This window comes from Dendrobates tinctorius, unplaced genomic scaffold (assembly GCF_039654945.1).
Source record: "Dendrobates tinctorius isolate UK_male_01 unplaced genomic scaffold, ASM3965494v1 ptg000256l, whole genome shotgun sequence".
NCBI classification, from domain to species: domain Eukaryota; kingdom Metazoa; phylum Chordata; class Amphibia; order Anura; family Dendrobatidae; genus Dendrobates; species Dendrobates tinctorius.
This window is the reverse complement of record NW_027361923.1, coordinates 4,464,020-4,480,030: the sequence shown is the minus strand read 5'-3', so window position 1 is coordinate 4,480,030 and position 16,011 is coordinate 4,464,020. Positions and strand designations below refer to the sequence as shown.

Here is a 16,011-nt window from a genome sequence, read left to right as displayed (position 1 = left end):
TGTGTCAATAATTATATATTTTTTTTTAGAAATCTTCAATCCCTTGATTTTTTTCTTGTTCGTACTGATCCTATCACCTGTAAAGTGGAAAACATTATTTGGTACAAATCACTGAATTTTTCCTTATCTATTAGGGATGTCTCTTCACCCTTTAGGAGATTTTCCCTTCTTTTTTTTAAACGAGAAAGTGGACTTCTGGTGGCATCTGAAGAGGAAGGAAGTAGCTAACGTCTCCCGATTGTGTTTCAATAGATTGATATCGTTTAGACCCAAAATAAACACTTAGCGGTTTTGTTGTTCACATTGACAAAATATATCTCTTGGTTATTTTTTGAACATACCCTATAAACTCACAGGGGGATCCCAATGTGCAAACAATGGGTTTAAACTACCGCATCAGTTCCTGTCAACTGTGATGATACTTCCCCCCCCCCCCAAGCCTTCCAGGAGCTGTACCAGAAAGCATTCGGCCACCCTTTCATATACACGTACCGTGAATGGAAGCGATCGCTGCCACTAGATGGAGATCACTTACTGCACAAGACGTCTTATATCGAAAAGAACACAGAAATATATAAAAGGTAAGATAGCAAAATAGATCTTCTCAAGTTCATGCTTTTTATCCGCAGTAAAAATCAGCACAGCTTTGGAGGCAACGGCACAGATAATTCCGGGAGTGTCCTATAAATTATTTTTTTTACAAGAGTAGAGATTGAAATTCTTATACCCATCAGAGAGTTTCGAACCGTTTCCATGTTTTTTTGTGCAATAACAAAATATCAATGCTTATTTTTTTCTAATCTTTCACAACCCTTAGGGAAAGATCTATCTGAACCTCCCAGACACTGAAGCCTGATAGAAGACAGAGATTAAAAGAAAATAATAATAAAAAAGGATTTGACTTAATTTATATGATTTTCAATATAAAAAAATATCAGCAAGACACTATCATAAAATAAAAAAAATGCATACCTTATTGTCGCTCTGTTACAGGGATGAGCGTCTTAGAGGAGAACATCAGACTTAACGTATGATCTAGATTTTTTTCTGCATGCCCCATATTAGAAGACTCCTGGAGGTCCATCCCCCAAGACCGCTGCTGCTCGTGAGACCATCCCCGCCGGCGCCTACACTCGCTGTATTCTCCAGGTGAAACAGCCTGTGAATGCGCTGGAGAGGGTGAGTATCTTGCCAATGATGGGGGGGTTTCTGGGGCCGATGTCATGAAGGCTGTTCTACTGGATGAAAGGGGCTGCAATCACTTTTGTTCGGCCCTACTCCTACTCCTCTTGAAATCACTCACCGTTTTCGTTCCATTGGACTTTTTACATATACCACATGCTGGTGACTGAATATACATACCTTGATATTATTTAGGATCCTAGGTTCACACTACTGCGCTGCTGTAATACGTCCTAAACAGACAACATTTTCATTGACGTTGAGATAGCAGACCATTAGTCGTCAACCGGTTATTCTCCAAGTGCTCAAAAATTACAATTCTAAGCCAGCCCCGACAATCGCCAGCTGGGAGTTTTGTAGAAATAGCACAGCTGGAGATCCAGAGGTTGGACACCACTTATGGTCCACACATGTACAAAGTCTAAGTCACACAATCAAACAGTCAACATTGGGGTGAACTCTATATGATCATGATAGATTAATTTAGCATTGTACATTTTTTTTTAAATTGTATTAATTGCTAACAATGTTCCTCATTAGAGTTGAGCAACTTTGGTCGGATCGGGTTTCATGAAACAAAATTTGAGTCAGATGAAACTGGTCCGACTAGGGCAAAAAAAGTCAGAGTTTCATCCGAAACGCGACCTCAATGCAAGTCAATGGGAAATAAAAGTCGGCATTGAGCGGATGACATTCATCCACTCAATGCCGACTTTTATTCCCCATTGACTTGCATTGGGGTCGGGTTTCGGAGGAAACTCCGACTTTTTTTGCCCTAGTCGGACCAGTTTCATCCGACTCAAATTTTGTTTCATGAAACCCGATCCGACCAAAGTCGCTCAACTCTATTCCTCATATTTAACGAGATCTTCAGAGTTCTTCTTGGAAAAAAAATAAATGCAATTCATTCCACAAAATTGACAATTCATCCTACATTTATCGATTACTGTTGTACAAAATAGATCAAAGAAAACACCACTACCTATTACAAGCCTAATAGCATGAATTGAAGAAAAACTGAAAAAAAAAATAAGCACAATAGGGTCTTATTCAGTGTAAGAGGAAATCAGGGTACTATTGGGACTTGATCACCTGATCAACAACTCAAGTAGCTTTAAAAGTCGGCTTCTCCAGACCCACAGGTCTATCCAACAAGAAAAGAACAATACTGTAGAAAAGAGTCCACTTCACTGCTGAAGGTAACTGATGGATGAAACCAAGAGACCAAGGATATTTCTATGCGGTTTATTGTCAACGTGTATCAAAGTTATCCAATTTCTTCGTCAAGAGACATACTTGTGGATTGTCCTGATGAAGAAGTTGTATAACTTTGAAAGACGTTGACAATAAACCGCACAGAAATATCATCGGTCTCTTCGTTTGATCCATCAATTACCATCGGAAGAACAGTGAACCCTATTTTTCATTGTTCTTTTCTTCCTAAGCCTAATCATATGGCACTTTGAAGTCTCCCACACACATCAGAAGAAAAAGCTGCTTATTTCAGATGGAAATGACAATTATCTTATGTTTACAAGGGCTTCTTGACTTGAAGGAAAAGGGGTTTGGGATTGTTGATTTTCTATCCCCTATTCTTTTGGGAGTTAAGTCGTCACCACTGGTGCTGGGCGGCAGCTTACTCCCTTTTTTCTATTGAAAACTTGTATACTCAGCCCAACTAAGGATCCATGTATATGAAAGGTATAATGGACTGGGTGTTGGAACCACTGTGCCGTGAGCCAAGGAGAATCTGGAGTGGTGTGATACCGTAATCCAAGGAGGGACGAATGAGGTGGAACCAGTTGCTACTCCAAGACTGACCTCGGGTGGTTGGTAGATGACCCCCAAGGGACAGAAGGCTGGAAAGGCCTGGAACAGTAGACTTGGCAAGTGCTGGCTGGCACAGCTGGTATAGTGACTGGCATGACAGACACACAGGCAGGCAGGTACTGGCGGGCAAGACTGGTATATTGGCAGACAGGTGCAAGGGTATGTATGGGTGGGTTATGGGAGCCATCACACTCTGTGAGGGAGTTGTGAGGGAATTATACTGTGTGAGGGAGTCTGAGGTGCATTATACTGGTATGTGGGAAGCTGTGTGGGAATTATACTGTATGTGGGAGGCTGTGGGGGAATTATACTGTGTGTAGGGAGCTGTAGGGCATTATACTGTGTTTTGGGAAGTCGTGGGGCATTACTCTGTGTTGGAGGCCGTGGGGCATTAAACTGTATGTGGGAGGCTGTGTGGCATTAAGAGGCCGTGGGGCATTATACTGTATGTGGGAGGCTGTGTGGCATTAAACTGTATGTGGGAGGCTGTGGGGCATTAAACTGTATGTGGGAGGATGGGGGGCATTATACTGTATGTGGGAGGCTGTGGGGCATTATACTGTGTGTGGGAGTCTGTGGGGCATTATACTGTGTGTGGGAGGCTGTGGGGCACTATACTGTGTGTGGGAGGCTGTGGGGCATTATAATGTGGGTAGGGAGGCTGTGGGGCATTATACTGTGTGTGGGAGGCTGTGGGGCATTAAACTGTATGTGGGAGGCTGTGGGGCATTATACTGTGTGTGGGAGGCCGTGGGGCATTAAACTGTATGTGGGAGGCTGTGTGGCATTAAACTGTATGTGGGAGGCTGTGGGGCATTATACTGTATGTGGAAGGCTGTGGGGCATTATACTGTATGTGGGAGGCTGTGGGGCACTATACTGTGTGTGGGAGGCTGTGGGGCATTATAATGTGTGTAGGGAGGCTGTGGGGCATTAAACTGTATATGGGAGGCTGTGGGGCATTATACTGTGTGTAGGGAGCTGAGGGGCATTATACTGTGCTTGGGAGGCTGTGGGGTATTAATCTGTATGTGGGGAATTATATCGTGTGTAAGGAGCTGTAAGGCATTAAACTGGGTTTTGGGAGGCCATGGGGCATTAAACTGTATGTGGGGAATTATATTGTGTGTAGGAAGCTGTTGGGTATTATACGGTGTTTTCGAGGCTATAGGGCATTGTACTGTGCGTAGGAAGCTGTGGAGCATTATACTGGTTTTGTTAGGCTGTGCGGCATTATACTGTGTGTGGAAGGCTGTGGCATTATACTGTGTGTGTGGAAGGCTGTGAAATCCACATATGTGTCTGAAGGAAGGGGACTATGTGTGCATCATGCTGTGCATGGGGGATCATTCTATGGCAGGCGGTCACTATGGGGTTCTCATAATGTGTGTGGGGAACTGAGGGGACATCATATTGTGTGTGGGGCACTGCATAATACTGTGTTGGCAGGCGGGGCGGGCATGATACTTGCTTGATGATAGTGTGGAGTCATCATAGTGTTTGTGGGGGGGGATACTGTGGGGAATGCACCTTGGCGGCATTATAGTTTAAGGGACCATGAAAGGGTTATCATAGTGGGTGAGAATTGCCACAATACACGTCCCTGTCTCGGTCTTGAAAAGTTGGGAGGTATGCCCTCCTGTGACTGTGCCTATACACCACAAACCATGGCTTTTCCACAAAACATTTTTTTGGGGGGGCAGGAGGTGTGCAGAATTAAGACTTTTGGTATGGTGCCCCATGAATGGGATAAAACTGAATGGGAGGAGACACAGATTAGATATTAGAACAAACTTTTTGACAGAGTGATCAATGAGTGGAACAGGCTGCCACGAGAGGTGGTGAGTTCTCCTTCAATAGAAGTCTTCAAACAGAGGCTGGACAGACATCTGACTGGGATGATTTAGCGAATCCTGCATTGAGCAGGGGGTTGGACCAGATGGCCCAGGAGGTCCCTTCCAACTCTACCATTCTATGATTTCTATGGATGCCCCGGTCAGTGTTTAGAACTGCAAATCGTATTGCTGAAAACGATATCCGAAATCCTCAAATATGACTTGTGATCTACTAAAAATCACTGACTAAAAAACGATTGAAGAGATTCTCGAGTCATTGATGGCGACCATATTACCATCAGAGAGAGGAGAACACGACGCCAGTAATGTGCAGCTCCAGAAATGAGTTTGTCTATATGCGATTGATCTCGGCGTGTTTGTTGTGATTTATGTAGACGGAGATAAATGAGGTCATTTACCGGAGTACTCGCTTCTCTCTGCTCCCATGTCATCGGAGGAGCGGAGCCGAGATCAGTCATGTAAATATAGTAATGTAGATTGTGAAGGACGTGTCACCGGCTCCAACTCTACATTATATTCCCCAATGAAGAAATCCCATTTTATTTTTACATTAGAGGAATTTTATTGCCTCCAAGAATTCACAGGGTTCAAGAACTTCAAGCAAAAAAATGAAAAAATTAAATCTTGATGGATTGGTCAGTAGAGCAATTTATGTGCTTCTTAAATTTTTTTTTTTCTCCCAAAATAGCGCCACATCTGTTCACAGGTGGCATGTGGAATTGCAACTCAACCCCATTCACTTCAATAGCGCTGAACTGCGATACCAGAATTAACTAATAACAGGTGTGGCGCTGTTTCGGATACAAACTGGCCACTTTTTTTTTTTTTTTTTTTACATTTTGGACAACTCCTTTAAAGCTAGTTAGGCAAGTCAGGGAAATGCACTATGTAGTAAGTATGAAATATATCATACAGCTAAAAAGTTGTGTGTCAGAGAACCATTCTCATGCATAAATGTGGGGCTAAATATTATTTTTGTGATCACGTTTTGCTCAAATGTTTGCACCATTTGCCTTGCGTAGTCTCTGTGTTGCACTGCACATTGTTGGCTGGAGAGTGAGTAAACTGAGAGTCCATCAGTGAGCTCATTCTGACTGCCTGAAGGGATCGTTTGTAATTCTTGATCTGTCTTTTTCTCAGCTCCTCTCAGCTGATTTATGAACACAGACCTCACCAAAGTTCAATGTGCAAAAAATCAAAAAGCTTTTAAATCTGTTCCGAAGCGGCAAATTTCCATTTTTGCTCTTTCCTCCTCTTCATTTTTATCTGTTTACACAGACATTTTGCAGGACGAGTTGTACTTTTGAATCTCTTCTGACAGCATTTTCTTTTGCGGTGGTGCGACAACGAAAAAAAAAAAAAAAAAACAATTTTGCCGTTTAAAATTTTTCCTCTTTGCAGTGTTTAACGCTCGGGTTATTTTGTGGTATATTTTGATAGATCGGACTTTCAATGCCACATATGTATGATTTATTTTTAATTTTTAATGGGGAGGTAAAGGGTGCGATTCGAACTTTTATGTTTTGTTTTATTTTTTTCACATTTTCTAAAACACTTTATTTTTTTAAACTTTCTACTGTAGTTATTAGTCCCCTTAGGGGAATTGAAGGTGTGATTGTATGATCGCTAGTAGAAAATCACAGTCTCCTTTGAAGCCCGGCCATAGGTCGTAATGACAAGCACAGAGATCTTCAACAGCCATAGCGGCCCTTCACATCGTGGGGCAGCCGATGGGCGCACGGAATGTAGCGCCCCCATGCTGGCATGCTTAGTTCCGGTATCAGATTGACAGCGGCATTTAACAGGTTAACAGTCAGATATATATATATATATATATATATATTATTTTTTGCAAAAAAAATGCTGAAATAATAAAAATTGTTGAAAACAGCTCCAATGGAAAGAGCTCTGGAATCAGGATCTGAGTCTTGTATTATATAGCTGACATCGCGATGATTAATATTACTGTTTTGGGGGGGGTGAATGGTTACCTGTTCCAGAATATTCTGAAGCCTTTCCACTTCACAGTCTATTACAAACTTATTTTCTTGTCTGCGATCCAAGTCTTCTAAGAGACGTCGGTAGCTGGCGTCATTGAAATTTTCCACACATATTGCGCTGACTTGCCATCCATTTTGTCCTGCCTTTTCCATGATTGCCTGAAGTATGGAGTATCCTGCAAAACACAAAACAAACAAAACTTCAGAAAAAATGTTCCTTCGGTGGCCCAACCAAATCGGCTCCTGGCGCCAACTCCCTGCAATGAGAATTAGATGCATGAAATTACCATAATAAGAATAACTTCATGGTAGACAAAATGGTCTACAAATGCGACAGAGCTGTAAAAGCAGTTTATGCTGTTAGATAAATTTGTGGCATATTATATTGGCCACTTTAAAGCCCCCCCATACACATTACATAGCGCAGGGGCAAACGATGGTTCGGCCAATCATTTGGCCAGCAGCTATCTCAACCACCTCTCCCAGGCACAGTCTGTTCTGTTCTCTATGAAAAATCCGCTGCCAGACGTCTCTGCCGGAGGCTTTTTCCTAGAGATAAAAAAGATTTGCAGTCCAAAATCGGAGAAAATTCTTATCTCCTTCTACAATTATCTGTTGGGGAACACAAGGATATTAAACAGTCGACCGAACCTGCTGTTGGGTTCAGCTGACGATATGGAGGCTCTTAAGGGGTTCTTTGTGACTGCAGATGTTTGAATCCTCCCAGCACGCACTGTGCGATGTCGGGATTCTCCAATGCGGAAACTGGGAGCAGGCAAGTGTGTGACCGCGAGTATGTGATTTGTATACATGCGGTCACATGCCAACTAGACTTGTAGAACCCTTGCTCAATGCAAGTGAATTGAGCGAGGCTGGATACATCTAGTTGGAATGTGGCCAGAAGTATGCAATTTGCATACATGACCGCCCGCTCCTGGTACTGGCACCGGAGAAGCATTGTGCGCACTATGTGAGGATTCACAAGTCTGCAGTCACATAGAGTGCCACAATTTTGGCACAAGAAGTTGCATTTAAAGAATCAAATTTGGAACATTTTTATGATACTGATGAGACCGTAATGTATTTTTTTTTTCTGAAAAAGTGCATTTAATATTAGAAGTAGCAAGTTATTATTTTGTTTTCTGGTGGGTTCCGGAGCAGGACATTGTGCTCAGTCAGACTATTTCCTATTTGGATTTGTCAAGTGACCTAGCCCAAAGTACTTCAGGGTTAAAGCATAGGACTGGCGCCGGGGGGGGGTGGGATTGCAGCAGACCAAGTAAGTAGTGAGGCCAAAACTCTCACATTCAGCACGTGGACACGCGCAGAGGCTCCCGGACCTAAGGGTGTGGCCACGTTACTAAAACCAAACCTATTTTTCCCTTGTGTTGAGCCTCGTGCAGATGACCATGTTTTCCGTCCGAGTACCATGAGACAAATCGTTGCATTTCACATGGACCAATGTTACTGTATGGGGCCGTGCATATTTCCGATTTTTTTTCCTTGGGCAGCTGGTACGAGGAACAACATTGTAGCATGCACGATTTGCATCCAGAAATCAGATCGCACTCGGCCATGTAAGTAAGAAAAAAAAAATCAGATAAAGTCCAAGTGTGGCCCGATTTTCACGAACTGAGAGAATGAAGAAGATGGAGAATTTTTTTTCCCATCTTCTCCTCATCCAACAAAATCGGGACTGATCTGACATTGAGGGCCTATAGTAAGTACAGCGCAAGCTCGGTGCAAGGTCCCCTTAGGTCAGGTCACCTCTTGGTGCACCCGCACACTCCCCGTATAGGGTGCTTACTACCGAGGACCCACCGTCAATGCTCGGCCGTTATCTTCTCGCCGGCTGAGCTGACTGAATTAATAAATAGAGTCACCGATCAGCAGAACTGCCAACATGGCCGAATCTACAGTGTAATAATGCTCCGCTCCTGCTTTTCCCTAATGACTTTCCAATTGCGTTAACCTGAGCCAAATTAATTAACGCGTGTTAAAGAAATGCTATTAAAATAATTAATTCAAACCAACTTACTGCGGCAGTATTAACAAGGGAGAATCCCGAGCCCGGTATTAGCTCGCAGAAAGAATAGCGCTACCTTAGATAATTCAGGTGGATGGAAAGAAGGAAAGAAAATCCTTCCTGAAAATGATCAGTTATTTCTAGGAAAGTGATCAGAAGTGGTCTATTGTCCAAAACATATTACATTTTCTGTATAACGGTCGAAATAATAAAAACTTGAAATTTTGCAATTTTCTCACTAGCCACAAGACCAAATACTAGACGCTTGCTTCAGTCTCCGTACAGATGACTTTTCGGCAGACTCATTATCATCGCAGACATGTTACACTGATAAACACAGTAGATAACACAGGATCCACAATTTACGATAGACGATGATTAACGCTTACCTCCTCCCCCTTCTTCTGACTTTTGCATAGAAAATACATCTACAGAAGTCAATGAGAAGGCTACTGCCTTAGACTCAGACAGTATGAGTCTAGCATTAAAAGGGTTGTTCAGACTGAAGGCTTAGGGCTCATACTCACATGCGAGAAACTCGGACAAGTCTCGCATGTCTGTTGAGAGCTAATTTTCGGGTTTGCCTCTGGCTTCTGGTGAGGGTTATGGAGCTGGCTGTGCTGACAGAGGAGTAGTGAGTTCTCTATCTGGACTCCCTCTATTGGTGAAGGGAGGTAATGAAGCTGATCTAAATGGCAGAGACCGGCCACCTGAGGAAGAGGACTGTGATTGGATATCAGGAATTTCTGATTGGATTTATGGCAGCCGACTCCCTAGTTTCTTGCTGGTGATTTCTCCTGACTGTGGCTTCTGGTTTCCAGTTTGGTTCCTGCCTTCCTAAAGCTAAGTTTTCTCTGCTATTGTTCATATGAGTTTTTGTCTGGTTTACTTAGTTTTTGTGTTCAGCCAGCCCTGGCTGGGACTGGGCTGAATCCCCATTTTGTCTCTGATCAGTTGATCTCTTTTGCTCTGTCTTCAGAATATACCTGAGTGCTGATATAGTGATTTGAAGTCTAGCGACTTCAGGGCCTTTTTCTATCAGACGTGTTGGACATTTTTTGGCAAGGTTTTTTGCGTGATTGCAGACAGCAGCTTTTCTTTCCTGTCCTTTCTAGTTAGTGAGGGCCCCATCATTTGCTCAGCCTATCTTTCTATCTGTGTATGTGTTTTCATCTTGTTTCACCGACAATACATGTTGGGGGCTGTCTATTGCTTTGGGGTCTGCTCTGGGGCAGTTTAGATTTTCCCTTTCTTTCTTTAGGCTTATTTAGTTCTCCGGCCATGACGAGGCGTCTAGGACCACCGTAGGCACGCTCCACGGCTACTGCTAGTTGTTGTGGATAGGATCAGGGGTCTGCAATCCACTAGTTACCAACCTCTCCGGTTTTCTGGGCTTAGCTTGCTTTTTGTTTTTTCCTCCTGGGTGACTCATTCATAACACATGTCAATGCCAAGCACTGCCGGCAGCACTCGGATTGGAGCGTTCAGCTGCATAAAAATACATGCAGCTGAACACTCCAATCCGAGTGCTGCCGGGTATTGACGTGCGAGATTCATCCGAGTTTCTCGCATGTGAGTATGAGTCCTTATCTTTGCACTTACTCTATGTGACTCATTACAGCGCGCATAGTGCGCACTGTCAGTATTCTACTGGGTCGGCACCGGATGCAGGCAGTAACATGACTGCAAGTATGCGATTTGCATACTTCCAGCCACATTCCGACTAGACGTGTATTGTATTGAGCGATGCCACAATCGTCTAGTCGGCACGTGACTGCATGTATGTAAATCATATATTTACGTTCATGGTACCGGAGAATACTGACAGCGCACTATGAGAATTCTCATGCCTGCAGTCACATAGAGTAACTGCAGACTTGGATCCCACAGTACAACCCCTTTAAGCTTAGCTGCAAGTGTAAAAATTGAGAGATTTCTGATTTTTTTTAATAAAATAAAAAATAAAAAATAAAAATACATAAACGTAAAACCCCATTTTAAGCAATAAGAAATTCTCCAATCACACTCATTTTAAAGGGAACATCTACACTTGGCAAATGCTCAAGTAGTGCCAAACCATGCACACCATTAGTACCCCACTAATCAAAAGGTGCTGGAAGAGCTGGTGATATCTGCCCCTACCTGCACAGACCACTGGGTACAACTACGAAGAAGCACAAATATATCACATTTATTGTCCCCTTCGTTATAGGCACCGTGGACGGAAACATGCCATATGACATCTAGTATACAACAGGGAATGTCTTATTAGAAAATCTTCAAATTGCTTAAATCAGGTTTTTGTGTTAACCCCTTAAGGACCAAGGGTATTTCGGTTTTTGCGTTTCCGTTTTTTGCTTCCCTTTTTCCTCCGAGCCATAACTTTTTTATTTTTCCATCAATATGGCCATGTGAGGGCTTGTTTTTTGCTGCACGAGTTTTACTTTTGAATGGCATCATTGATTTTACCATATCATGTACTGTAAAATGGGAAAAAAATTCCACATGCGGTGAAATTGCAAAAAAAAGGGCAATTCCACAATTGTTGTTTGGATTTTTTTTTTACCATGTTGAATAAATGCTAAAACTAACTTGGCATTATGATTCTCCAGGTCATTACGAGTTCACAGACACCAAACATGTCTAGGTTGTTTTTGTTTAAGTGGTGAAAAAAAATTCCAAACTTTGTAAAAAAAAAAAAAAATGTTTAAAAAAAAATGTTGCCATTTTCCAAGGCCCGTAGTGTCTCCATTTTTCGTGATCTGGGGTTGGGTGGGGCTTATTTTTTGTGTGTCGATCTGATGTTTTTAATCCTACCATTTTGATGTGTATAGGATCTTTTGCTCACCCGTTATTGCGTTTTATTGCAATGTTGCAGCGACCAAAAAAAGTAATTCTGGCGTTTTGATTTATTTCTCGCTATGCCGTTTACCGATTGGATTCATTCTTTTTATATATTGATAGATCGAGTGATTCTGAATGCAGTGATCTCAAATCTGTGTATGTGTGATTTTTTTTATTGTTTTATTTTGAATGGGGCGAAAGGGGGGAGATTTGAACTTTTATATTGTTTTTTTTTTAAATATTTTTAAAAAGATTTTTTTTTTTTACTTTATACTTGCTTCAATAGTCTCCATGGGAGGCTAGAAGCTGCGATCATCCGATCGCTTGTGCTACTTAGTGCAGGGCTTCAGCCCTTCCCTATGTAGCAGATATGCTCACTTGCTATGAGTGCCGACCACCAGGCGGCGCTCATAGCTCTCCGGCAAATGACAACCACAGGGGTCTCCTGCTGACCCCACGGTCATGCGACACGGGCGCCGATGGGAGGAGGTAATGATGCGTTTCCTGCGCGTGCATGTTAAATGCCACTGTCAGAGTTTGACAGCGGCATTTAACATGTTAATAGCCGCGGGTGAATCGCGATTTCACAAGAGGCTGTTCCGGCACATGTCAGCTGATCAGATCAAGGGGTTAAGGGGTTACATGTAACTTTTTTTAAATTGAAAATTTTTGTTTCCCATATCACAACCTTTATTAATAATAACAAATACATTAAATAGCTAGAGTTCCCGTCCTCTCCCTCTCTGAAGAGGCAATTTGCATATTTAAATTCCCAGAGGAGCATTGCATGGCCTATAAGTCTCCTTATACCAGCTTATCATTCCCCACAAGGAGAAACCTTCTGCCTTAGGGTGCTTTCACACAATGTTTTTCCCTCATTCGTCGGTTCCCTCTGGGCTTGAGTCTGGACCCCCCCACCAAACGGGATTCGGACATATGGGTCAACGGGACCATGAGCGTATGCAAAAACGCTGTGTGAAAGCAGCCTTAGATCCCCAGTCATAGACCTCTTACATAACCATATCAGATCAAGTAATTTGCACTGATGAGAGGCAAACACCCCGAAACCTGAGTCTGCAAATGGAGTGTCTGGTTTGACTTCTTATCCTAAGTCATATGGCAGCTGATACTGATGCTAATTCCAATGGGTGGCACTAGAGTTCTTTTCCTTTCTAAAGAGGTTATTTGCACATTAAAAAATAGAAATATTGTCATTTTTACACTGGACACTGAGACATTTTAGCCTACACTTCCTGTTTCCAAAAATTCACTTGTACATTAACAGCAATAGACTGAATGAGACCCTTTCTTTTGTATTGAAGCATCTAATGAGTGTGTGCAAAGATTATTATGAAAGGAGAGGCAACGGGGATTAGTTGTGATTAAATTTGCAGTTGGTGGATACTATATTATCAGATGCGTATAGAATTGTTACCAGTTATGATAATCCTACCTCTGATGATAAGGAAACAGCTGAAAACTCTTACTGAGTCTTAGATGTAACCAGTGATCATTGTGAAGATTTCAAGAATACTAATTGTGGTTTGTTTTTTTTAATAAAGATGGGGTAGAGAGTGATTGTGTTATATAGACTGCAACATCGGTCTCCATGTCCTCGCCACACATCGGAATCAGAATCTATAATTTATATCACTGGTGCACAGAATGTCCCATATGGCTGAAAAAAAAACATTAATACAATTTACAAAGAAAAATATACGGAACCTTTTGGTATCTTGATGTCGTGCTGTTGGCTGCAATTTGACAGCGCCATATGTCTCATGTTATTTTAGTGAAAATATAACAATTAGCAGCACATTTAGGAAATACTTTTACTGCAGCAAATTGCCAGATTACAGATTGTATATGAGTAAATTAATAGCTGGCGCCAATCAGGAACATAGCGGTGCAAATGCTTAAGAATCCTCGGGAGTAATGATCTGTTTAGTGAGCGTTGGAACATATCAATCTTGTACATACGGCCGGTTTCATTGCCTCTTCCAGTTATTTGCTCTTTTTTTTTAATATTACGATCTGACATTTTATTTGCTATTTCATATTCTAATACTAATGCGTTTCAACATTCTGTGCTAGCTAATTTCTTAAGAATGTTTTAAAGCAGTTCGAAATTAGTTTCACAACGCTCTGTATCCACTACATAGCTAGCGCTAACTGATGACATTCTGATATAGTGTATGGAGCTTCCTGCGTACTGGGTAAGGCTAGTTTCACACTAGCGTTACCGGGCGCAGCGCACGGCCGCCGCTAAGCTCCACCCCCGGCCGTGCCGCCTCCGGTCATCTCCTCCTCTGATCACATGATGCTGCATCTAATCGCATGATGCTGCATGCGATCAGCGTACCCTATATTTAGCATCGGGTACGCTGGTCATGTGCTGGCATGATTTTGCCGGCGCTTGCGCCCTTTTGGTGCTGCGCCGACGTGCGCCAAACGCACTGTTGCATTTTTGTGGTGCAGCGCCAAAAGGGCGCAAGTGCCGGCAAAATCATGCCAGCGCACGACCAGCGTACGCAATGCTAAATATAGGGTACGCTGATCGCATGCAGCGTCATGCGATCAGAGGAGGAGATGACTGGTGGGGGCGCAGCTGGGGGCGGAGCTTAGCGGCAGCGATGCGCTGCACCCGGTAACGCTAGTGTGAAACTAACCTTAAAGGCATAAAGTCCCTCACAGTAATTTCCTACGCGACCTCTTAATGATTGCTGCCGGTAACCAAAAAATGTATAATGAATGTGTGATTAGAAAATTACCTGCTCAAATTTGAAGCAAAATATATTTTCAACAAATTAGTAATTTTTCACTATTTTATTTCTCACTATAAAAAAAAAATTAAATTTTGCAATTTACATTCCACTGGGGCTGCTCTGGACTCATATTTACTGTTCTTTCAGAAATTTGAAGCAGCAGACTGACTTGTACCCTCAGAAAGTTGTGGGAAGCAGGGTGTGTTGCAGTCCGCGCTGCCGAGATTCACAAATCACCTGGGATACAAGATGTTGTAGCAGTGTACTCCTTTATTTCCTCCTACGCGTTTCGGCGCCCCTCCTGGCACCTTCCTCAGGGAAGGGCGCCGAAACGCGTAGGAGAAATAAAGGAGTACACTGCTACAACATCTTGTATCCCAGGTGATTTGTGAATCTCGGCAGCGCGGACTGCAACACACCCTGCTTCCCACAACTTTCTGAAGGTTTTTCCACGTGCGAGTGGTTGGTGGAGGTCCTGCAGCAGCTGATTCTGTGATATGCTCTCAAGCCAGTTGTGGGTTACACAACTGGAATAGGTGAGTGGAACTGTATTATACCGCTCATACTTCAAGTGTCACTAGTGATAGGGCACTATTGCGCCTCTTGTTCCCCCACCATTTTTTGTAATGACTTGTACCCTGTCTTTTGTACTAAAAGCTTCTAATGAGTACATGCAAAGGTCATTGTGAAGGAAGGAGGAGCGGTGACATCGCCTATTGTGATTAGATCCTTTGTTGTCAGCTGTGTATTGAGGTGTTATCTTTCACTATAATCCAGCCTGCCTGTGATGATAATGTGACTGATGAAAACTCTCCCCGAGTCTAAAATAGACCCAGAGGCTAGTGCACAAAATTGTGAGATTTCTACATTTTTTCAGATACAGATTATGAGGTGAAAAAACCCCAATGCCATTGAAAAAGGAAAAAAAGAAAGAAATGTAACAAAAAAACCTGTTTTAAACTATGAATATTTTTCTAATGATACATTTGCGTTTACCCTCTCTACACAGAAAAATTGAAGCTCTGTATCCAAAGGATAAAGTTTCAACTGCTATAAAGAGATATTAAAAGAGTATCTGCCGGCAAGGTTTTGCCACCTAATCCGAAAGCAGCATAATGTAGAGACAGAGACCCTGATACCAGCGGTGTCACTAACAGAGCTACTTGCTGTTGTTTTGATAAAATCATTGTTTTGTTAACAGGAGATTATCACTAGAAGACTAGTAAACCTGCTGCCACGTAGACCTTCATATTCATGAGCTCTGTATAACCCCGCCCCCACCACTGACTGCCAGCTTTCTGACTATGCACAGTGTAAACAAAAAGCAGCCAATTTTAGTGTGGTTATACAGAGCTCAGCATTTAGAGAACTGCTAGATCTACAGCTGATTTCATCAAAACTCCACTAAGCAGCTCAGAAAGTGACACATCGCTGGAATCAGGGTCTTTGCCCCTACATCGTGCTGTTTACAGATTGAGATAGCAAAAATCTGATGACAGATTTCCTTT

General features: G+C 42.5%; 1 protein-coding gene across 7 annotated transcripts in view; it reads right to left on the bottom strand.

Moving 5' to 3' along the window:
- The window catches only part of GRIA4 (glutamate ionotropic receptor AMPA type subunit 4), a 529,928-nt gene that overhangs the window by 272,289 nt on the left and 241,628 nt on the right, over positions 1 to 16,011 (bottom strand). For all 7 annotated transcript variants that reach the window (XR_012226501.1, XM_073558369.1, XM_073558370.1 and 4 more), the window contains exon 4: positions 6,860 to 7,044. Coding sequence is in view for 6 of the 7 variants with exons in the window: in XM_073558369.1 (XP_073414470.1) it covers positions 6,860 to 7,044 (185 nt within the window). In the remaining variant the exon portion in view is untranslated. The remainder of the gene's footprint in view (positions 1 to 6,859; positions 7,045 to 16,011) is intronic.